The 24,328-nt window shown below is 38.8% G+C and overlaps 1 protein-coding gene across 2 annotated transcripts; it reads left to right on the plus strand.

Annotated features, from left to right (window-relative positions):
• The first annotated feature begins 63 nt into the window (after nucleotides 1–63).
• On the plus strand, nucleotides 64–23,783 carry LOC131799634 (WD repeat-containing protein 35). Of its 2 annotated transcripts, XM_066166941.1 has the most exons (40): nucleotides 64–201; nucleotides 320–437; nucleotides 905–979; nucleotides 1,350–1,442; nucleotides 2,088–2,189; nucleotides 2,576–2,736; nucleotides 3,158–3,222; nucleotides 3,405–3,505; nucleotides 4,301–4,401; nucleotides 5,249–5,293; nucleotides 5,709–5,834; nucleotides 6,419–6,511; nucleotides 6,927–7,019; nucleotides 7,681–7,741; nucleotides 8,536–8,677; nucleotides 9,822–9,863; nucleotides 10,583–10,652; nucleotides 10,892–10,945; nucleotides 11,550–11,659; nucleotides 12,212–12,260; nucleotides 12,406–12,501; nucleotides 13,384–13,452; nucleotides 14,132–14,212; nucleotides 14,357–14,404; nucleotides 14,565–14,653; nucleotides 15,300–15,417; nucleotides 15,770–15,855; nucleotides 16,023–16,102; nucleotides 16,694–16,893; nucleotides 17,011–17,073; nucleotides 17,769–17,932; nucleotides 18,160–18,208; nucleotides 18,621–18,695; nucleotides 19,141–19,218; nucleotides 19,560–19,649; nucleotides 20,261–20,329; nucleotides 20,410–20,514; nucleotides 21,539–21,624; nucleotides 22,090–22,158; nucleotides 22,668–23,783. In XM_066166941.1, the coding sequence occupies exons 1-40, from the start codon at nucleotides 178–180 to the stop codon at nucleotides 22,831–22,833; spliced, it is 3,606 nt and encodes a 1,201-aa protein (XP_066023038.1). In that variant the 5' UTR covers nucleotides 64–177; the 3' UTR covers nucleotides 22,834–23,783. The 2 variants fall into 2 exon arrangements, with proteins under 2 accessions (XP_066023038.1, XP_058973317.2); XM_059117334.2 differs by lacking the exon at nucleotides 9,822–9,863.
• The last annotated feature ends 545 nt before the right edge of the window (nucleotides 23,784–24,328 follow it).

The raw sequence follows: 24,328 nt of genomic DNA on the forward strand, positions 1-24,328 counted from the left end.
GCAGGAACCTTCTCCAACCTTCTCCAATATCATAGCCCTTTTCGAAATGGCACATGGGAATTTTCCTGCTCAAAAATAAAATGGCGGCCAGGTGGTGTTGTTATAAATTTTCCAATATTGCCGGCAAATGAAGCCAAACTTCCATCTTTGAATTGTTTGAAACAATAACCTGTAAACATGTTCATATATCTGAGCAAAAAGGTTTGTCACTTTCTCTCTTGTTGATTCGTTAATCTATTTTCACAGGTTTGTTTACATCTGTGAACGTTGTCAAGGCGAATTTTTCCTAAACCTCATACCTTTTTTTTTAATTTATAAGATTGCCATACCGAATAATGTCAGACTGCGATGCCTTGCTTGGAATCGAGAACACGGGTACATTGCTTGTGGAGGTGAAGATGGATTACTCAAAGTTCTCAAACTTGAAACACAACCAGGTATGAAGCTTCAGCCTTTCATTCCTAAGATCTCGACGTCAATTCTCCTAACCATCTTCTATAGATTTCTTTTAATCATAATGAAGCTTTTAATCATAATAAAGCTTAAAACCCTTCTATTCAAAATATCTCAACGGTACTTCGAATCATCTAGAATGCTTTTGTGGTAATCTTAACTATGAGAAATTGTTGCCAAATCAGTCAGTATTCCCTTGTTGATATTTATTTTTCTTCTCATCGCTTGTCTGGTTCATGTTGCGTTGATATTTTAGGAGAAATTACCTATTGGTCATCTGTGGGAGAGAAAAGGTTTTAGAAAAGAACAAATCATAAATGTACATGCTTGTGCTATAAACTTTGATTGTTGACATGATATGTTAACTTTCTAATTCTCAGTAACGACAATTCTTTGTGATAATTATGTTTTCATTGTTATATTCTGTATTATTCATACTGTTATTTTACAGGAAAAGATGCCAAAGTCAGAGGACTTGCTGCTCCAAGTAATCTCTCGATGAATCAAACCCTTGAGGGACACACTGGTAGGCCAAACAAAGATGTGTGTCAGTTTTGATAATTTAAGTTCTTCTCCTTTCATCATAACCTTTACCACATGCAGGTAATAATGAAAGGTTAACCTTTCAACTCCCAGAAGTGATGAACATGTAACCTCTCCCTAACATATCCAAACATCATACAGAAAACTGGTAATGAGAATTCTCAAACTTATCAGGTATTAATTAAATGTTATCTTGATCTTAAACACCAAACTCTCATAACTAAGTTACAAGGTAATGTGTAGCACCTAGATGGGGAGAAATAACAAGGGAGTTAAAGGGTTAACCCTAATCAACTATTTTCTGATGTTTAGACGTCATAAATCTATTTTGTTTAAATTTTACTCCTCAACAGGTGCTGTGCAAGTAGTAACCTGGAATGAACATTTTCAAAAACTGACCACAAGCGACCAATATGGCCTGATCATTGTCTGGATACTTTACAAAGGTTTGTAGCAATACAGGTTATACTGCTGTCTAATCTGCTGGGGAAAGGAACTGGCCTAACAATGCCTTAACACTCACCTTAACTCTGCATTAAGAGATTTAGATTTGAGATTTGGTCTCGTCGTTATGTTGTGTTCCTGTGCAAAACACACTACTCTTACCAAGCCCAATTGAATTGAATTGAATGCTGCACCCAGGAATTTAAATGGGTACAGTCAAATCTCAATTATCTGGACCTGGATTATCCAGATTTTTCAATTATCTGGACTTGCTTCTCTGGTCCCATTATCTATAAACATTCATATCCATAGTTTTTGATTACCCTGACTCTGGATTATCTGGACTAGTAATTAAGCCCAGTTCCTAGGAATTCAGAGGATCAAAATCTGACTGTACAAGCAAACTTTCTGGGGAGCCTAAAAAAATTGTGGACAAGGAGAGGGGAGAAGGGGGGTAATCTGGGATGCTCTAGCAACCACAGACTACAGCTAAACGATCTTAGGGGTTTTAAAATTGAATATTTATCTCACTTGTCTGAGAATAACCTCTTAGAGGTGTGATGAGACCAACTGAGTTTCAGACTGAAAGAGGGCCAAGTAGAAAAGAAAAATAGACTTATAATTTTTGTGAAATTTACAATATTCAGGGTCATGGTATGAAGAGATGATCAACAACAGAAACAGGAGTGTTGTACGTGACATGAAATGGAATGCAGATGGCCAAAGAATCTGTATTGTTTATGAAGATGGTAAGTGTATTGTAGTCAGTATATGCGCTTCTCCTAGTTCACCTTTGACCAACCTTGAGTGTGTCATTTTTTTTTTTAATGGAACATGAAGCAACATGAATGATGATTAGCTACCTACATATGTGTGAAGAGTCTTCTATTTAATAAGCAATCTGCAATCTGGATTTTCTTCCTTTGATTAGATGGACACAATTTTCCCTTTTTTAATGATTGTCCTATGTATGTGTGTGAAAAAAGTTGAAAGGATCTTTAAGGATTCGAACCTCAGATTTTTGGATTCTGTACTCCCACCAATGATATCAAGCCAATCATAAATTTCTTTTAATGTTATCTTTAATTTTTTTGGGTTGTTTGTGACAATGAATCTTTTTAATATATCATTACAGGGGCAGTGATTGTTGGTTCTGTGGATGGAAACAGGATTTGGGGAAAGGAACTGAAAGGACTACAGCTTAATAATGTGGAATGGTCCCCAGATGGAAAAAATATTGTGTTTGGAATAAGTAATGGAGAAGTTCAAATCTTTGATAACACTGGAAACTTTTGTGTGAGTTTTGAAAACTTAAAGAATAAAGGAATTTCTGTCATACTCACAACACACTCACATGTACATTTGTAAAGCTGTTGGTGGTCTATTAGCCCTTTGCTCCCTGACATCAGTATGCATATTCTCCATACTACTCCCTAGACATTTCCTAAGGTTCTGACAAGGAGAATTTGTTCAACAATCAAGAGCTTCTTTAGTTGGTGATCATCTCCTTTATTCTCATGACCTCAATGTTTGATTCAGGGATGATGTTGTTAGGAGAAGTTAGATGTTAGTCACTCCTAGGGGTTAAAGGCTTAAAAAAAATTTTAAGCTAGTAAGATTTTTGTTAAACACACAAACTACATGTAAGCATTCATGAACAGTTTACAAACTGTATAAATCATTCTAAAAATAATGTTAATTTTTTATTTGTTTGTAGACTAAGATGACATTGTTTTGCTTGACCAATGTTACTGGAGCTGTTAAGATTGCTGGGATTGAGTGGTAAATGTTAAACTTCTTCTACAAACTTAATAATCCTGTAATTTAGTGTGGCACAAAAGTTACTGTCTTAGACTACAGTCGGTTATTGGCTTGCATAGATGAAGGATTTCATCTGTTGTCCTTACCTGCTGAAATCTGTTCATATTATTAATTTTTTTAAAATCATTTTTCCCTGTTTCAAGGTATGATGGCCGAGAGGGATATGTTGAGCCTAACTGTCCTTGCCTGGCAGTGTGCTTTGATATTGGACGTATGCAGATAATGAGACATGAACTGGATGAGAGTAAGTGATTTGAAATGGGATTGTGAAAGTTCTTAGCCTTTGCCAAGCTGATCAGTTGAGAAAATTTTAAAAGTGAGCTAGTAAGTTTAATTCCTGGACCTGTCTGGGTCTTTTTCCCCCCTTTTTTCCCTCATTATTTGTCACTGATGGCATGTGTTCATCCCTTCATGATATACCGAGATTGTGAATTTAAGCTGGTGAGTGGTACATTTTACTGTCTACACTGAAAAAACACATCAGCTATTCCAAATGCTTGACTGGCTCAATTTTCAGCATGGAACCATGATGTTGTGCTGCCTAGTTTGGATCACAGTTTGGTTAATTAGGCTGAGTCTTGAACAACCCTGATACACTGAATATGTGGCACAGGGTTGTCATTGTTAAGGAAAAGTCTGCGATCAACATGAAATTTCCAAGAAGTCTGCAATGTTTTTACAAGATCAAAGATCAAAGAAAATCTTATCTGATGTTATGATGTACTATCGTCAAATTTTTTTTTCCATTTCACAAGTTTTTGTAAGGTTGACAAGTGTAAGTAAAAAATGTGATTATGGAAGTGCTCTTCTCATACATTAAGTGATCAAGGCAGAATTTCTCCCTACACTATCAAACAGACAGGTGATGTGAATAAGAAAATGTATAAATGAGGGGATGATCGGTTGGACCAACACCAGATTGTCGGAACTACAATTTATATCATGAGAATTGTATGGCAGATAGTAAGGAGAGTTACTGATAAAGCCTTGGGAGTGAAAAGGTTAAGTAATACATCTGTGTATTGCATTTTGCGCTTAGGTCCCATATTGATTGATACATCAATGTCAGTGATGAATATTCAATGGAATAATTGTGGGTCTGTTCTGGCTGTTGCTGGAGTACAGCGAGCTACAGGACAGGTAGGTATAGGATTGTACAATTGTATCACAAGTTAATCAAAACTATAACAAAGTTCTCGAATGTGATTGGTTATCACCAGCCCGATTTGAGCTCTTATAGGACAGAGTACGTGTCATGCTTGTAATTGAACAGTGTAATAGGACAGTTAAAAGGACAGTGTCAGTGGACAGGACTCATCATGTGTGTGCACTGTTGTCTCACATCTCATGCAATTAGCTGTTTTTTTTTTATGAAAACCGATGTCTATAGTAATTCTTTCTCAAATTTTCCCACTTCATGGTAGTCCAATTTTGTTTATCGCTTGTATGTTTACAGACTGAATTGGACTCCACTTGGTCCTAATACCATTATTGATTGGTACCATGCAGCCTTGAATGTTATGTAATGTGTTGTACATTAAGTTTTACCCAAGCATGTTTAGAGTTGGGGCCCAAGATGTTGATAGAGTGTGAAAACATGTAATACCAGTAACTGTCCGCAGTTTGATTAGAAACTAATATTTAAGCAAAGATCTCTAACTTGAAGTAATAACAGCCTCTCTTTTGATGAAAAGGGAATGCTGTTGATGAAATGCATGTATCTCATTTATTATATTATATTTTCATGCTTAAATAATTACCTTAGGAACTCTGGATGTCATTTGGACCTCTTTTTCAGCCATAATCACTGCCAAGTATTATGATTAGTTATCTACAGTAGATATACAGGTGTATTTAATTATATGCAGTTGTACACAGTCAGCTCTTTCCTAATATAAATTATTTTGAAGGCATCTTTAATAACTAAATGTGGCATGTCTTAATTGTTTATTAATTGTTTTTTTTGTTTTTTGTTTTTCTCCTCTAGGAAAAGGATATTAATGTGGTACAGTTTTATACTCCTTTTGGAGAGGTGGGTGTTGGATTATCTTTCCTTTACTTACTCGCATATACCTGTAACCTCTTAACCCTTTCACTCCCATGAGTGACCAAGACAGAGTTTCTCCTAACAATATCAATACAATATTATAAAGCAGACAAGTGATGAGAATAAAGAAAAATATTAATCAGGGGATTATTAGTTGATCCAATACCAATTCTCCAAACTAACATCACAAGAACTATATTGCAGACAGTCAGGAGAATTACTAATGAGATCTTGGGAGTTAAAGGGTTAACTCCTTGGAATGATGAACATGTGCAACTTCTCCAAACAATCTCAAGACATTAACCAGTTACATGTAACAAAGTGTCAAGTGGCTCATGGATTTTACATTGGTAAAGTAACAAATTCTCAGATTTCATGGATTTATATGTTGTGTTTCTAGCATCTGCGAACTCTTAAAGTACCTGGTAAACAGATAATGCAAGCATGCTTTGAAGGTGGAGGATTGCGCATTGCCTTAGCTGTGGATTCATTCATCTACTTTGCCAACATCAGGCCTAATTACAAAGTGAGTGGAATGTATAAGACTCTCAGGTTTAAATAAACAGACAAAGTAGAGCAGTTGCAGCACAAATCAAGATTGATTGTCTGAAAACTTTGCATGTTTTGGAAAAACCAGGGAAGTGTTTGGTCTATGCTCTGCAAAAATTATAAATCATTGATTTAGAATCTGTAATCTGGGAACAGGACATGAAGTTTCAATGATAAATTCAACCCCCCTAGCTTGTATGTTTTATTTGTCTTTTCAGGTCATGTGATAGTCCTTTAGTAAACTCTATCTTTCAAATTTTCTCTCATTTACCTGCATATGAATGCATAATTTGCAAAAGTTGGAAGAAAAAGTTTTACCAAGTATTATCACATGGTTGGAAATGGGCAAAACAAAACAAACAAGCCAAAGAGGTCTATAATGTTACTCATTTGCAGTCTTAGCTGATTCTTTTAATTAAAGAATTTAGAAATGATAGATAAAATGATTGACTATGCATATAAACTATACCCTGTACGGCAGGCACATAAAAGCAGATTATTCTTGATCTGATCACCAGGAGGTAATCTTCCTATGATAAAATGTTATAACTTTCTTTTCAGTGGGGTTTTTTCTCAAACACTGTGGTATATGCATTCAACAAGCCAGACAGACAGGAACATTGTGTGGTTTTCTGGGATACAAAGAATGGAGAGGTGTGTATTTGTATAAATATAAAGGAGTGGTACATGCGTAGTAAAATGATGGCCCTCTTCTTATAAATTATGAATGTTTATTTCGATGTAATTTCCTCAGGGAAAGACTGGCTTCATGTGACTTGTGGAATATTTGGAAAATCGATGACCTTGCAGTATGATTTTGTCCCAGTAACTAGTTACATCCAATAGGACTGAGTTGAAATCATGGGTGTGAGCAGTGACGAAATTTTGTCGCACTGGAGCAAGAATTTCCATTCGTCACCTGATGCAAATTGTCGTTTTGACTTATCGTCTTGGTTTTAGCGGGTTTGCCCGGCATGTCAATGTTTCAGTAAGGTACTTTTCGTGGATGTCCTACACTACAGATGTTTTCTATCTGTCTGTTAATCTTCCTTTTTATTGCTTTCACTAGAAATACGTAAAATACGTGCGGAACTTATTGTCAATCACAGCCTGTGGAGAACATTGTGTGCTGGCTACTAGGGCTGATGATAGTAGTGGACAGGTACAGTATACGCTATACGGCGCAAATTTCAGTAGACTGGTAAAAGTAATGCAGAATTCTTTAGTTTTGCTCTGCCTCAGTTGGTTTCTGATTGGTATAAAAAACTCGCAACTCTCTTTCTCAAACAGTAAACGGTCAACTCGCCACCACAACAAACTCGTCAACTAGTCAATAGGGACCTTTAGCAAACCACGATGGCGACGGCATCGGGGACGTGGTAAAATAAAAGATCTAATGAGCCGAACAATAGCTCAGCACGTGCGTTTTAATTCTGTGTACATTTCTTAGCCGTCCTCTGCAAAATAACAACGTGAGATATCAAAATTTGCGTGTTCCGAGAAAGGAAACCCCAACGGCAGATTATTTAAGTTTCCATTTGAAACTCAACGCCGCTCTCATACGTTATGCTGAGGTTAACTTGCAGCGCCATAAGAGATAGTAAACACATCCAGCCATACGCAAGATTCCAACTATAAGTATATATTTATTTTCAAATAGACCTCTTTCCTGGTGTTGCCGTTCTAACTACTCAAGGTCCTACTTCGCCCCGCCGGTGGCAAATTGACTCTCCGTGGTGGCGAGTTGACCGTTATCCTCTCAAAAAATTAGCTCCGAAGCGAGAACCAATTTGAATTTGCTTACTCGTATTTTTATTTTTCAGCATGTTCTTGTGTTGTGTAACGCGATTGGTACTCCATTAGACTCTAAGTATATTGAAATAGGTAAGCTGCATCTACAAGAGTAATGCATATAGCACAAACTATCCTTATTCTGTATTCTGAATTTACAAACTCTTTAAGGTACATAACGTTTAACTGAGATGAACGTAGAAGGCAGGGTTTTCTTTAAGGTTTTAGGTAGCCGGAGCTTTTTTAAATGTAAACGGTTGTGGGTCTCGAAATGCAATATGGCGGACAAAACGTCCGTCCACAGTCCCCATCAGAACGTTTTTAAACAAGGTTTCCAAGGTCTTTTTATGTTTTCAGAATAGATAGGCAGTGCAAATTTATATTTTTACTGAGCCCAAGTTTAGACCTGATAAACGTCATCTTTGTACGGGCTCTCGAAGCAATGAAAGTAGCCGGCGAACCTGCCGGCTCTTATCTACAACCCTGGGAAGGCAGCGGGATTTGCGTAGTTAATTGTAATTTTTTTTGCGTGAGTCCTGTCGAACATTCATTCCGTGCACCTTTGAGTCTGGAGGGTCTTTAGAACCTAGCGTATCTTTTATCTTCCTCACTGCCATGTTCTCCAAAATTGTCACTCGATTATACTTGCGCGCAGGCTCCAGGCTTGTTTACTGATGCGAAGCCTGTTCCAGACGTTCAGTCAGTAAAACGAAGCGCGATGGTAAATGGCGCGAAAATGACTGGGCGAAAAAACAAGGGGGTTTGGGTCGAGTGACGTAATGGTGACTGAACCCAAACCTACTTCCACTTTTTCGCATCGCTGCGTTTTACGTACTGAATGCCTGAAACAGGCAAACTGATGCGTGTTAAACATTCCTTCATTGTAGAACCTCTTTTCGTTGCCATGACTCGAAGTCACGTGATAGCTTCATCTAAGGAGGCTTTCTATTCCTGGCAATACCGCAGCCCAAAGAAACTCACTGCTCTGGAACTTCAGACTCACTCGAAAAGAAAGGATGTTAGAGAAAGGTGTGGTTTGATTTGCCGAACAAGTTAGGAGACTTGAAGTTATTTTTTACATTAAATTTGGATCAAAGTCAGTGTCTGAACAACATATTACCTACCCCTCCCCTAACCCAACATTAAACCCAACTTGTTATCAGTTGATCATTTTTTCATGGGTTAGGGGAGGGGTAGGTGTGCAGTTGCTCAGATGCTTACATTCTCCACCCGCCGAAAGATTTGGGACGCTTCGGGAAGGGGTTTGCCGGGGGCTCGGTACTAATCATGAGGTTATCAGTCCCAGACACCTCGCAGAACTCTCCCCGGCTTGCGTTGCGCAAGGCCTCATTCTTTCTTGTGGGGTGTGCTGACCGCGTGCTCGCAGACTACCAACACTTTCTTGTCGTTTTCGTTCCAACTTGAAGTTACGATGAAACTAAAAAGCAACATTTGATCTTAAAAGATAATGGCTTAATGGGTATCCTTTGAAATTTTCTTGGGTTAAATAAACCGAAAAGGAAAAAAAAAGGTGAACACATAGGTTTAATGGTACTTAGTAATGAATTCAGTGACGACTGCCCTATGATCAGACCGTTAAGGTCACTGTTTCTTCTACTGAAAATGTGACCTCCAGTAGAGAAAGAAGCCAACAAACGATTAAACAGTGAATTACATATATCAAGAAACAACTTTTTTAAACTTATTAATTATTAAAAAAATGAGAAAGGTTAACATTTCAGTCTTAATTTGAGAAGGAAAGAGTTTCATTTGATCGCTTTAAGTTCTGGTGCTAAAAACGAAAACAACCACAAGAAATTTCGCAAATAAATTTAATGCACAAAGACCTAATATAATTGTGCGCAGCTTGCGTAGCGGGCGGTTTTGGGTGTGTCAAAAGGCGAAAAGGAGCTCTTTTCCGTTCCACACCTTTCGCGAAAGGAGCTCTTTTCCTTCTCTGGTCTCTCTCCGCTACATCACTTGTTTCCACGACCCTAGTGTGACGCTTTAAAGCGCTCAAAAAACAGCCAGCTATGCATTCTAAATTGTGTAAAACGTGACAGAAATAATATGACATAAAATTCCATAAATAAACTGTAAAAAAAGCGTGGCATAAGTTTTATCTTCTCTGATAAAATTTTATTTTAAATTTGTTAACATTAAACTATCGAAGTGATGTTGGAACCACCTACTACCCTGAGTACTCCAATCTCCGGTAAGAATTCTCATTATTTTTATTTAAATCGCGTTGAAAATAACGTTCGAGATAACGATCTGAAGTCATCCTTTAGTCCTAAACAGGGTCCTTTAGGAGATGTAGTTTTCGGTTCGCTTCTAGCTAAACAAATTTAGCGTTACGAACCTTAAGGGTTACTTTAAGGTGATTCTTCAGAAATAACAGTCGTTAAAGACGATTTTTTAAACTTTCTTTGAATGTTTTCCACTGGTGTCTATTCGAGAACCACGGTAAAAAAGATGGGTGACCGTGCTTGCCAAAGAGATATGGGCCCATCTTACCCTATTTATTTCTGTGCTGGTACTAACCACGCGCCTTATTTTATCTTTCACGGTACCTTTTACGGTAGCTGGATTTTTAAAGTCGTACTTCATGGTTATTCAAAGAAAAACTTGCAATTCCCTTGTATCAATACTGTTTAAATCTATTTCTAATTTTAAGGAGGCGAAAAAACGATGATCTATTTCCTTCCAACACTTTGCAACATTTGCAATCCCAGAAACCTTTGCGCAAACACAAGGATCCGATTGTTGGCGACGGATTCTTTGGAAAAAAATATAACAAGAAACTCATGAAAGAAGGGTTAGAATTTTGGCAGGATTGGTAGGGTAAGGGGATAATGTCAACGAGTGACCAAACTTAAGTTTAAAGAGAGTTTATTTAATTCTTATTTATTGTATTTTTATTTTCGCGAACAGAATGTTTCACATTGACGACGTTCCGTCAGGAGCCGGGGAAGGCATAAAAGACGCGAGCAAGGCTTTAGCGGTGCGTAAATCGAGTCACCTACTATAGCTAATGACTAAAACGATAAAAAGGATATTTAAGTAATCACTATACCGAGAAAAATTTCTACGACCGGTGTCTTGCGCGGGAAACTTACGTGATCGAATCGTGATTGGTTTGACGACGCACGGTACTCGTCACAGCTCGCAAACCTTTTTCTGTCTTTTGTTTTTGATATTGGTACCTATTAGGTTTAACATGTCTCACTATGTTCTTTGCAGCCAACTCACGATCCAGTATGTTGTATTTCTGCTTCTGATAAACTTCTTATATTGGTAAGCAATTAAAAGCAGTATGTTACATCCCTTGTATGCCATACAACATCTTGTTACAAAGGAAGGTAGAAAGGCCCACAGACAGACTGACATACACATAGACAGATGCAGATAGACAGTCGTACACAGTCAGACACATTGACGGACTTCCAGATAGACAGACAGACAGATAGATTTACAAATAGACAGATAGACAGACAGTCATACACAGTCAGATACATTGATAGACTAACAGATAGACAGACAGACAGATAGACTTACAAATAGACAGATAGACAGACAATCATACACAGTCAGACTCATTGACAGACTTACAGATAGACAGACAGACAGATAGACTTACTAACAGAAAGATAGACAGACAGTCACACACGGTCAAACAAATTGGCAGACTCAGATAGACAGATAGACTTACAAATAGACAGACAGACATTCATACACAGTCTGATACATTGATAGACTTACAAATAGACAGATAGACAGACAGTCATACAAGCGGGAGGGTAGACAAGCAGACATTTGGTCATATAAACAAACATACAGGGATGCGTGGTACCCCTGTTAAAACTGAGTATTGTTTCATTCATTCGTACTCTTTTCTTAGGGACGTGAATCAGGAACCATTCATCGCTATTCCTTACCAAAGCTTGCTCTGGAGATGAAAAATGTTCTCAACTGCCGTCCTCACCAGCTGTCACTCAACTGTACCTCATCGTAAGAAAAGCTAGAATTAAGTCTTCTTTCTTTTTCCCTTTTTGCTTTTTTCTGTCCCTTTTCAAACTATCAGAATCAAGGGAAGTGCACAAAACATTCATCGTTTAATTGATAGTTAATTCGTTACCAAAACGAGCCATAAATGTGGCTCGAAATCAGACAAATGCGGCGTTGAGTAAAGGATGTTCTTTATACATGAGACTGACAAGCGGAATTAAGCTTAAAATCAAGAGCTTTTCAAGTTTGTGATCATTCCCTTAATTCTCACGAGCCAAATGTTTGATTCAGCTTTGATACCTAAAAGAAAAATTAGATTCTAGTTGCTAACTAGTCGATTAGCTTCGAGCATCAAATTTTGTGATCATTTCCTTAATTCTCATGAACCAAATGTTTGATTCAACTTTGATACTTTAAGAGAAATTAGATGCTAGTTGCTACCAACTAGTCACCCTCAGGGTTTAAAGGTTCAATGTTGCACCATTTCAATATTTGTCCCTCTTTAACCGCAGAATCTTAAAGTACAAATTATGTATTTTTTTTTCTCTTTTTCAGGCGCTTGGCAATCATTGATATTTCTGGAATATTATCATTCTTCGATTTAGTAAGTTTTTTAAAGAAACTTTACACTTTAGTATTGTTATTTAACGGAGGAAACCTCACCAAAAGTAAACGTGGATGATTTTTCTAAGCGCATTTTAATTCTTTTAGAGTAAAACTGAATTTTTTTGCCTTTTTTTTTTCCTTAGGAAGTGAGAAAGACAGATCCGCAAAAGAACGAGAATGTGGTTGGCGAACATTTGAAGTTTGAAAGGAAAGATGTGTGGGACATGAAATGGGCTGACGTAAGTTTAAACCAACATAAATCACAACGACCAATCAGAGCAAAGTAAAATGTTTCCAGTAACCAATGAGAGCTTAAATTGGGGGAAGCGCGGGAATATGTTGAGGAACACAGTCACAGGAAAAATCTAGATAGCAGTATCTAGGAACAGTTAAAGAACCGCATAATTGGCCATCAAAGCAGTTTGCAGTTCTGCAAGTCAAGAGATCATGAACTGTATTTGCTGTCCTGTGTACATAGAATTTTGACTCAAGAATCAAGACTTTATTCACCCAAAGGGCTACACAGCGCCCTAATATTATTAGACGTATTTCTACAAACACTGATAATTTTTCACAACTCTACTTTTCTTCATACTTACAGCGATTTACACTGTAATGTGCTATCGTTCGTGTCTCTGATTGGAGGAACGATCATTTTCACAGTCGTTCGCTGCGTACTTCACAGCGTAAATATCAGTACGTATGAAATAAAAACATCATACCATAGAAAGTGCTTGAACGGTTTTTATGCATTCGTTACGATGCATCAAAAATCTCACTCGTTCGCTGCGTTCGCTCGTTCATTTTTTATAAATCACAACTCGTGAATAAAAATCGTTCGTGCGCACTGTTTTAAGTACAGGGTAACAATTTTTATCAATTCAATTCCAATCGCGTCTTCCTTTTATTTGCGTAATCCAAACCTAGAAACTATGACAAAAATGAAGTTTCAAGCATGTTAACTAGATAGAAGCGCTGTGCAAAGGTTTTGTGGAATATAGCGGTAAATATCTTGTAGGTAAAGGGGCGAAACTATTCGAAACAAAAAATTCGCCTCGTCTAGTCCCCACTAGTGGGGCTAGCAAATGATTATAGTTAATCAACGCTGTTTTATCCCGCAGGATAACGCTGAGCTGTTTGCGATGATGGAGAAGACGAGAATGTACATATTCCGGAACCTAGACCCAGAGGTATGTGTTACATGCTTAATTGATTTAAAACGTCCCTCATAAAAAGAACTTTGCTTTCTCTTAAGAATTACGCGCATACCTTGTGAATGATGCGTCAAACGTCTTTTATGGCGCCAGATCTCTTCTTGAGCAGAGCATCTCATTGCAGCGTCGAATTCGAAATAAGAAACATAAGTAACTTCCTTAGGGGTACCCGTTCTCGGACTATGCAAAATTTGATGATTTCGATTTATTGTTTCGCAGTGGGCGGCTGTGAAGTTTACAAAAGTTGAAAGTGTACCAGCTGAGCTAAAGCTCTGCTCATTAAATATTTTGTTTCGCGACGTCCTCCTTGTCTTCGTCAGGTGTTTTTCTTTTTTTTTTGTCCCTTGTCAAAAGATTTAATGAACAAAACAATAGCTCAGCACGTGCGGTTTAAAACCGTGTACATTTCGTAGCCTTCCTATCCAAAACAACAACGTGAAGTCACCAAATTTTGCTTAGTCTGTGAACAATACAAGTTATTTCTATTTCTTTTTTAAACACATGGCCTAAAACTTCCTCTTGCTTCCAAATGGCAGTAAGATAAACTTTTCCCTCTTAAGAAACTTTTTCGAGCTCGTCAACTTTTTTTTAATGCTACTGTACATATATGTTCTAGTATTTAGAAATTTGAAATGTAAAAATATTCTGATTGTAGGAGCCGATTTTGAGTTCTGGATATATATGTCAGTTTAACGACCTGGAGGTGAAGGCTGTGCTTTTAGACGAGATCATGAAGGTAAATCGTTGACTGAGGTGGAAAACTTCCCCATTTGAAAACCATACCAGCCCCTTTAATTGCTGATGATGTTTCGAAGTTGAAAGTTCGGAAGACGCATGTTACTAACGTCTGCACTGATAACATGCTTTGCTTTCCACATAGGACCCTGACCATCCAAACAAAGAAAGCTTGATCGACTTAGAAGTTAAGGTAAGGAACTCTTCGAACTTCCCAATTACCATCAAAATATATCGATGAAAGCACTACGGACTTTTGTAGAAACTGTTTTTTTAACATTTGCACCGTGGTAGCTCAAACTTTCCTTGGTTTTAGTAGTAGTATCCCTATAACTTTTCGCTTTTGTTCGCAGTCCTTGAGAGATGCACGCGATTTGTTGGAAAAAGTCGGTATTCCAGATGCCTACCAGTTTATTGAAGATAATCCTCATCCCCGGCTATGGTAAGATATTAAGTTCATTGGAGAGAGTGTAGATACGTTATTACGTAACCGCCTTGCATAGTAACGTCCTTTATATCACAACGAACATAAGTATTGAAACATGATGATTAAGCAGGGAAAGGAGGGGGAGGAAGGGAAGAGCCACAGAAATTCCTGGAGGGGGGAAAGAAGAGCCACAGAAATGCCTCCTGAGGGGGGGGGGGAGGGAGATAAGATCCACAAAAATACCTCCTTGGAATACAGTAGCGTACCAGGGACCCGTTTCTCGAAGGTCCCGGTAACTTATCGGGCTCGCGAAGCTGTTCTGTTGTCATTCAGGAGAAGGGTTGATACAACTATAGTTTCGGGCCCGTTAAATTACCAGGACTTTCGAGAAACGGGCCTCAGGATACGTCATATCGTAAAAATTACTAATATTTACTCTTTGATACCAAAGACCGGGGAAGGGGGAATGGGGAGTAGTTGAAACCGAGGTGGATGTCTCTATCATCATCGTGTCCGCAATTATGTATCAAGGGGCAAGATAATTGGCTTTATCTAATAAGTTGACGAAGTGCTACCGCCCAAACCTCTACGGTGCCCAATTTATATTATCGACTCAGTTGATAACACCAAATTATGATTTTTTACCTTTTCACTATTACAGGCGCCTCCTAGCTGAATCGTCGCTCGAAAGACTGGATCTAGAAGTGGCTGAGAAAGCCTTTGTTCGGTGTCAGGATTATCAGGGAATCAAGTTCGTCAAGAGACTTACCAAGTTAGACGTGAGTTTGGATATCTAAACGAGAGGGGATTGGGGAGAGGAGCTCCAATTACAAGCCTTAGAGATTTGACTCAAACCTGGGATGTCCAACCAGACCAGAGCTTAACCCTTTAGCTTCTAAGAGTGATTAGCATTCACTTTCTCCTTACAATATCAGCCCTAAATCAAACATTTAGGTCACGAGAATAAAGGAAATGATCACCAACTAAAGAAGCTTTTGATTGTAAAACAAATTCTCCATGTCAATTCCTTCAGAAATGTATGAAAAATAGTATGGAGAATATGCATACTGATGTTAAGGTGTAGAGAGTTAAAGAAGAAGTAGTTGTAAGGTACTTTTGTATTTTTAACAGAATGAAACCAAGAAGAAAGCTGAGGTCGCTGCATATTTCAAGCGATTCGAGGAAGCAGAAAGACTGTACTTAGAAATGGACAGGAGGTAACGTTTACAGTAATTGTTGTACCAGAATTTTTACTAAAAAAGAACTTACAGAACCTGCTACAGAACTTATTTTTACGTTTTGCAGTGTAGATTGATTCCAAATATATTGAGTCCTCCCAAGGCACATCTTGATCGTTTTGTCATCTTTATTGTTTCTTACTCAGAGATCTTGCTGTTGACTTGAGACTGAAGCTAGGGGACTGGTTTAGAGTTGTTCAACTTCTTAAGACCGGAGGGGGAGGTGGTAAGTAATATTAGACATGTAGGCTACATTGCAATACAAACAACCATTTTTGCTCATTGTGACCAATTCTAACCAGTTTGCACGAGGAAATTATTAAAAAAAAAAACTTTCGCTACTGAAAGGTGGCAAGAAAAAATTGCTTAGTTAGTCGTTCCTTTTATACAGTGCATCCGAGCTATCTTACCTCGATAATGACAAGATTTGGTGGTATTCCTTGTTTTTATGACAAATATTTCCACGTTTTTTTTACTCTTTACTTTTTTCCTTTTTTAGTAATCATCATCTTTTAACCATTTTGTAGTCGTCCTTAGAACTGACCGGGTTTCAAAGCAAACACCCCTATTATGTCGAAGTCCGAGTAAACTGTGTCAAGTTGATCATTTGAGCATGATCAACATAGCAAGCATTTTAAACTGCTAATCGTTTCATTTGTCCCTCGACGCAGCACAAATGTTTCCTAACACGTTTTTAGGACCTTTGTTCACATGAAACAGCGCGTAGTTCATGCAGTCTGAGTCTTAGGTAATAACTTAATCTTCACTTGATACAAAATCCGACCCTGATAATCTTCGAAAATTGTGCCTCGTTCAGGTGATGACCAACTCCTTGAGCAGGCCTGGAACGCAATTGGTGATTACTACGCTGACCGGCAGAAGTGGCAGAACGCGGTCACTTATTACGTGCAAGGAAGAAACCAGGCTCGGCTGGCGGAGTGTTACTACATGCTGGAAGATTATAATGGATTGGAAAAAATGGTCAACACACTGCCAGAAAATCACGTCTTGTTGACGGTCAGTAGATTCTAAGGGTTGGGTGAGATTTAAATGTTTGGCACCGTTCGGTGTAATGCGTAGTGTCATTTCTAGTTAAATTTTGTTCTTGTGATAAATTTGTACCTTGTTTTGCAGGAGATTGCTGGTATGTTTTCTGCAGTTGGAATGTGCGAGCAAGCAGTACTCGCTTTTACTAAGGTACGCATATCACGCACACTCTCTCCCATTTTACGCTGGTGTACAAACTACCAAAAGCACCTTCTAGAGGTCCAATTGCCTCTACTGACCTGCATCCCGTGTAAGGCAGGGAGGGGTTCACAAAGGAAAATCGTTTAAACAGCCTTAAAGGAGCTGCGTCGTGGAATAACCATCATTTGCAATCAGTGTCAATCTTTCCCTATATCCCATCATATTGACTCCTAAGATCTGAATGTTGATTCTCCCTTCTAGATGAGAATTTGGTGTTAGAATGAAATAACAAATTCTACCTGATAAGTTTATTATCCATCAGCACTTAATAGAGTACAAAAAAACGCGCGAGTCGAGTACAAATGTTCTGCGATATAGGACAGTTGGTTATTTTGTATTGTAAAAAACCTTTCCAGCCAATGGGCTGCGCGCGCTACGCTTAAATCTGCTTCGCTTTTCCCACATTTTAAGAAAAGGGAAAGAAGTGAAGCAGTTGAATAATAAATAACTTATTAAACGTTTTGGTATGTAGTGTTGCTGATTATTTTTACTCTCTGTTTGTATTTTGACACGGCATTCTTATTATCTATTTGCTGGATAGTGAACTTTCTGGTCCATGCATTCTAGGGATCTTCCTCCGTTTCACTCGCTAAACAATTTTTCTATTCATTTAGAGTTATTCATTGTTTATGCATTATGTTTAGACGGGCAAGGTAAAGGAAGCCATTGACTGCTGTGTTCAGCTCAACGAGTGGGATCAAGCCATTAGTCTGGCACAGAAGCACAATGTTAAAGAGATTGATAATTTACTCGCCAAGTACGCTTCATACCTGCTGGAAAAGAAAAAGACTCTTGATGCCATTGAACTGTATCCTTGTAACAATGCAACAGTGTTGCTAGATTGTGACAGTAAATTTTATTTCTCATTTATCCGGCTCGACTCCGAGCCAGCGCCAAAATCACATATTGATTACAGCACCATTTGACTGATATGTATGTATAATGGCGTCTTTGTTTTACTGTATTAAAACGTTTATGCAGCTTAGGCGTGGCTCGTGCAAAACCCTTTTTGAACCGATTCTTGACCATGTGTAGATACCGCAAAGCAAACCACTTTATTGATGCTGCTAAACTCCTTTTCAAGGTGAGGATTCGTTTACTTTTCACAGAGGTTATACTGAGACAGAGAAACAACAGAGACAAATCTGTAATAGGAATACGCAATTTTCGCTTCGTATTCTAACCGTTCAATGGAGACCAACGACTAATTTTCAACGAACATAATCTCTCTGGTGCTGTCACAAGATCTTTAATGGAACAAAAAAAATTAAAAATGCAACAAGTCCTCTTCCAACGGGATTTTGCGTAAACAGCAACGCACGAGTTCCATTTTTCGTCAGATTTTTCTATCGGTGTTGTTAGTTACAAAGTACTGACAAACTCGTCTCTGTGCATCAACAACTTTTTCTCCGTGTATAGCCCATGAAGAGACAATGCCTGTTTGTTAGAAGTTTATCTTGCGTCTGAGCCGGAACTTTCTCTTTTGTTTATTCTAGGTTACTGCCGAAGTGTCAGATGCCAAGACAAACCCACTTCGTGCCAAGAAAATGTACGTTTTGGCTGCTCTGCTGGTATGTGTAAAAATCTCATTGTCATTATTGGTCAGCGGACTGGGCTCGGGTTTGAGAGGTCTGGGTTCGAGCTTTGTGTAGACTAGCATCCTGAGCAATTAAGGGTCGGAAGTTATCCAGGCTTGTCTCTGTTTTGCTTTGATACGCTATGTTATTGTTCCAGAAAACTCAAAATCAATCTTTCCCGCCCTTCTGGCATTTTTCTTGTTTTTACTTTGAGCTCTCATTGGCCTACTGGGATATTTCCATTGTTCTGTTTGGTTGGTGTGTTTAATTGGTTTTGGTTTTGGCGTTATTCAATCAAACTGCGCTTTATTCAACTGACGTCGGCATGAGCTCGGACCAGTTGGAGTACAAGGCTGTCTTTATCTTTTTACCTTCCACAACTAAGGTAATAATGCAAAGTGTACTTTATGCCATTATCGCTATTTTGCGTTGATTTAAGGTGGAAAATTACCATGAACACATTAAGATGACAAAGATGAGAACAGCTTCTGGAAAAGAAAAGAGAGGTGCAATAGAGGTTGGTATAGCTATATCTGATGTAGCATTAAATCTATCTCAATAGAGGTAATTTTCGTCCGGTTACTGCAACATTTGTAAGAAATACCATTAGGAAAAATTTCTCATCGTTGGATAAAGGTTTCTCCGCAGAGGTTTCTTTGCTTGAGCTACTTTTTTTCTTTTCACACAAACCCCATTTTTAATAGTGCAATTATTGAACAGCCAGGTGAGGAAAGGTAGACAGTGGAACCGGGGAGGTAGAATAACAATAATATTGCGTAGCATGTGTTTTCTGATACGTATCCTTCGCTATGTTTCTAATTTGGGGCTTTATTATCGGTAATTTTTTTATCTGTTCAGGCGACGTCAGCGCTGGCTGGTTTGCTTGAAGAGGACTCCATTGCCACAGATGAGAGCAAACTCATTGACAACGCATGGAGAGGAGCTGAGGTTTTTTTTTTCCTCTCACAACTTTATTTAGACCTTGGGTGATCACGTCGGCGACCACCATGAATGCGTCAATATAGAGCAGTTTTCAATTGAGGATAGAAAGGATAGAATTGCGCTTGCTCTACTTTGTTCTGTGATTGCTTTGAGGAACACGTACCATCCTCTTTCCTAATCAGATGCGTTACTGAAAGCAATCGCAAGTTTGTCCCTGGTTCTTCTTTCCGTGGCTCAGGAAGTTTTCTTCTTGTTATTTCGAGACCTCATTGGATCTCTTAATGTCGTTGTGATTAGGCTCAGTCAACAACAGTCAACCCTCAATTGACACCCGTTTGAATAATATTTCTGATTTTGCGTGTAGCTCTCGCTGCTTTGTCTCTTACATAGATGGCCATGTAAAGGCAATATTAGGTTCCAAGTAAAACGGCAGTATGAAAAAAATCAAGCGACCAAGTTTCCCGAGATCGGTAATACGCCAACTGCAACGACCTCGTGAAGTGATTTTGCAGCATGGCACTAAGCTCAACTTTTTTAAAGACTCTTCTGAGGTGCTAGTTAATATGCTTATGACTCGCATCACTGAAGCATTTTTATTGCTTTCTCTCCTTTTATAGGCATACCACTTCTTCCTCTTGGCACAAAGACAAATGTATGAGGGAGCAATTGATGCTGCAATGAAAACGGTAAGAATTTCAAGTTAGAATTTCTGCTGAACTGGAAATTGCTATTCTTTAAACTAAGCTGGTTCTCCGCCTCTCTCTAGGCCCTTCACTTGTGTGACTATGAAGATGTCCTGGATCCAGTGTGCATTCACTCCCTTCTAGCACTTGTCAGTTGTGCCAACAGGGCATTCGGGACTTGTTCTAAGGTAAAAATTTTTCTTTTATCAGTATGTACCACCGAGTATTATACCGCTGCGGCGTCGTTACACTTCTGGGACTAAAATTAAACTCCGCGCGCTCAGATTGATCAAAAACCATTGCTAATCGCACCGATAAAGCTTTAGCCATTTCACCATAAACTGCACTTTCTAGAGGTTTACCGAGCTAAAGGCGAACGATTCTCTAGCTTTTCGACTTTTCTCCTAAAAATCACGCGCGTGTTGTTACGTCGTTAGCTGCGATATGCATATTTGGTCAATCTATCTATCACTAACCCGCGGACGATAATGACAAGGATTGAAGGTTTAAGCCGAGCATCCTTGCTGCCAATACCCCTGTAATTTTGTTTACGGGGACAAAATAATCTTGAAACTTGAAATGATCAAAAGCAATTGTTCAAGGCCTCACGTGAAAAATTAAAACTTCGTGCAACATGCTACTCAAGGAGAAAACTCTAGAACGTTGACTGGATTTAAGAAGTGGACACACATGATTAGGTCATGGCCTAGTGTCCCAGATGCATTATTAACCCTTTGCACCCTGACATCAGCATGCATATTCTCCATACCGTTCTCTATACATTTCCTAAGGTGCTGACAAGGAGAATTAGCTTAACTATCCAGAGTTTCTGTAGTTTTTGATCATTTCCTTTATTCTCATGACCTCAGTGTGTGATTCAGGGTTGATATTGTGAGGAGAAATTAGGTGCTAGTCTCTCTTAGGGGTTAAAGGGTTAGGCATCATTGTACCTGCTATTCATCTTACAGTTTTATCCCTATGAGTTGTCAGTATCATTATTGTATGGAATTATCATGTTGTAAATTAGATCAGAAAAGCCTATTTTAAGAGTATCTAGTGAAGTGTTGCTTTGCTAAAAAGTCAGTCTAGAGGTTGTTGTCGTAATGTAACACCAAATTCTTTGAACTTTTTAACTGTAAGAGCAGCTAGAGGAGAGAGTTACGAATCGAGGTGTGGAATTATTAGGTTAAATTTGTTTCTGTATCTTTGCAGGCCTTTATAAAGTTGGAGTCAATTGATAGTCTGACTCAGGAACAAAAAAAATCGTATGAAGAGCTGGCCCTGGAAATATTTACAAAGTATGTGAACATTGATTCTTTAGCGCGCGAGCCAAGTGGCACATCCCACAATAGCTTTTTCCGGTTTCCTCAGCATGAAGCGACTGGGGTTATTATTACCCCCGCCCTCTCTCTCCCCCAACCTCTCCCACTGGATAAGATGCCTGTCAATCGCAACTTTACCCTCCAACATTTCATCAGGCCTCCCTGACAGTTCGCCAGTGGCGTCCAGTGCAATAAAGATTAGGCCATTGCTTCTCCCACTGCGAGTTCTGTGAAGAACTGATACTTAGATCTTGGAAAGTGAAATTGTTAAAATTCCACTGATTCAATACCGTTTGGCTTGAAAATTTTTCAAGAGTTTTGTTTGGGACAATGGCGTTTTTTTTGGTGCTTCCCTTTTGGGAATTGGTCAAGTCTCGTATTTTTCTTCTACACTTATAATGAAAATTTCTGTGAACCCTTTTTTCCGTACTATATTTTTAGACACTCGCCAAAGGACTCACGTGGTAACAAGGCAGAGTGCACTAGCTGCGAAACCATGATACCCGATTGGTAAGATTACCTTAATTTAGGGTGTTGTGGAGGAAAGGGGGAGGGGGGGAGGGGGGCGACGGCGGGAAGAGTGGATGGGGATGTGGTGTGGTTGATGTCAAGCCTTATGGGCCCTGTGACTCATTATTTCCAGGGCTTATCCAGCTGTTTATATCATAAAGAGTCTGGCGAAAACCAGATCTTTCAGACTCAGGTCCAGCGCGTACACCACCGTGTACTCCTTCATTCAGGGAGATCGTGTTCTTCTGCAGAGAAAACTTGCGATGTTCTCCTTGCAACTGCATTTGCAATTTTCGCATCGTGGCATTCATGTAATAGTCGTTATTACGATGTACTCGTGCATGTTTCATGAATTTGAATGACGATTTAGGGAAAGGAAAACCTTGGGTACCTCTTAGAGAGAACAACGACCGATATTTGTTTGTAGGTTTGTAGAAAGATACCTGCTTAGTAATCTCATAAATGGAGTTGTTTGTGACATTTCTTTACACTTTCCTCCCCACACCTAGGAGCCAAATCTGTCCTAACTGTGACACGAAGTTTCCAACGTGCATTGTGAGTGGACGCCCGCTTATGGACTATCAGTTCTGGTTGTGTGGCACCTGCAAACACCGAGCTTACGAGCAAGAGATCAGTGCCCTCAACCACTGCCCACTTTGCCATGCGCAGATCTAGTTTATGTTGCATCGTTACTATAACTGAAAGACAGAGCTGAAAAACTTCTTTCGTGTTACGGAATTTTTTTAGGGGGAATTGCCATACAATGGCATTTTGATTCATGTTAGCGATTGAACAAGTTTGCAGAAAACAGCGTAAGAAAGTTGTGGCAATTCCTCATGGTGAAATACGGTAAAAGAGCTCTTTTCGATTGAGTGTCGTAAAAACCAAAACCAAGGCAATCATACCAGCCAATCATAGGAAGGGAAGCTCCACGAGGAGCCAATGAGAGCTTAAAGTAAAAACAAGCGAACTGCCTGTAACGCGGGAAAACGCGGGCGACCAAGTCGTGATTAATGTTAGTTTAAGTCTGATTGGTTGAGAAGGTGGAGCGAGTTTTCTGGACCACTCAGCAAACTGTCTGGACCAATCACATAACGAAATAGTCCCGGATTACTTTCGACGCTCAATAGAAAATTGCTCTGATGCAGTATTAGTGTTGATCCTAACTCAGCCTGCTGTTTTGCCCCACATTTTAATTATATCTTCTCAATGTACATACAGTGTAAACATTCAAATACATCGCCGGAGAATAAGCAAAAATCACTCGTTTTGGTACTCAGGTGTTGATCCTAGTTAACCTTTTTAAACATATCGTTTTTTTGGAGTTGTAGAGAAACACATGCGGTAAATTGTATAGTTAAGGTAACTCTCGCTAATTTGCACGTAAAGGTAAAAAACGAACTTGCACTCCAGGTCGTAGCAGAGACAAATACATCACCCTTGCTTGGTCAGTTTTTAATCTCGTTACTTCCCTACAGCAAGTAATTCAATCCTAGAAACTCATTTTAACAATTAGATTTTCCACTTGCACGCCACGGCAGCCATTTGCTTTCATAGAGTAATTACTTGTTACAATTATTTAAAGAAAGGTGGATTAAACTTCAGTTACCTCTTCAAATAAATATGTGAAGTGAATCGCCATTTTGTATTTTTCTTATCTCATTAATAGTGTAAAAACCTGATATACTATTGGTGCTCAAAGCTTGAAAGCCTTTTTCCCTTTCGTTCGACGCGTTTCTGGGCACTCTCATCGAACGCTGTATTTCGAAATCTGGTGAACAGAATTCATTTCAACCAAGCAATGTTGGAAACATGAATAAAGGGGCAAGTTTCTTTAAAAACTGTGGTGTTGCGTCGGTAGGATAGTATAACAGGGTAATTTTGTATTATCAACTAAGCCGATAACGTAAATTGACCACCGTAAAGAGTTTCGAAGATGAAGTTTTGAGCGTTGGCCCTTCGTCAGAGCAAATGTGAAACGAATGCGAATTGGAAACATGTCGCGTTAAATAGAGAGAACTGCTTCAATTATATTTACTTTGCTCGTAGACAATGCCCATCCCTTTAACTCCCAGGAGTGATTAACGTGTAACTTATCCCTATAGTATCCAATTATTATCCAGCAAACAGTCAATGAAAATATTCCAACTTATCAGGTTTAAGTTGCTAT

This window comes from Pocillopora verrucosa, chromosome 5, assembly GCF_036669915.1.
Source record: "Pocillopora verrucosa isolate sample1 chromosome 5, ASM3666991v2, whole genome shotgun sequence".
Taxonomy (NCBI): Eukaryota; Metazoa; Cnidaria; class Anthozoa; order Scleractinia; family Pocilloporidae; genus Pocillopora; species Pocillopora verrucosa.

Bases quoted from the DNA above. Each gene is read 5' to 3' on its own strand.
- LOC131799634 (XM_066166941.1), top strand. From the start codon at position 178: ATGTTCATATATCTGAGCAAAAAG. The intron at 1,443-2,087 runs GTTTGTAGCAAT...TACAATATTCAG, and splicing joins TGTCTGGATACTTTACAAAG to GGTCATGGTATGAAGAGATG. The intron at 19,219-19,559 runs GTTGGTATAGCT...TTATCTGTTCAG, and splicing joins AAAAGAGAGGTGCAATAGAG to GCGACGTCAGCGCTGGCTGG.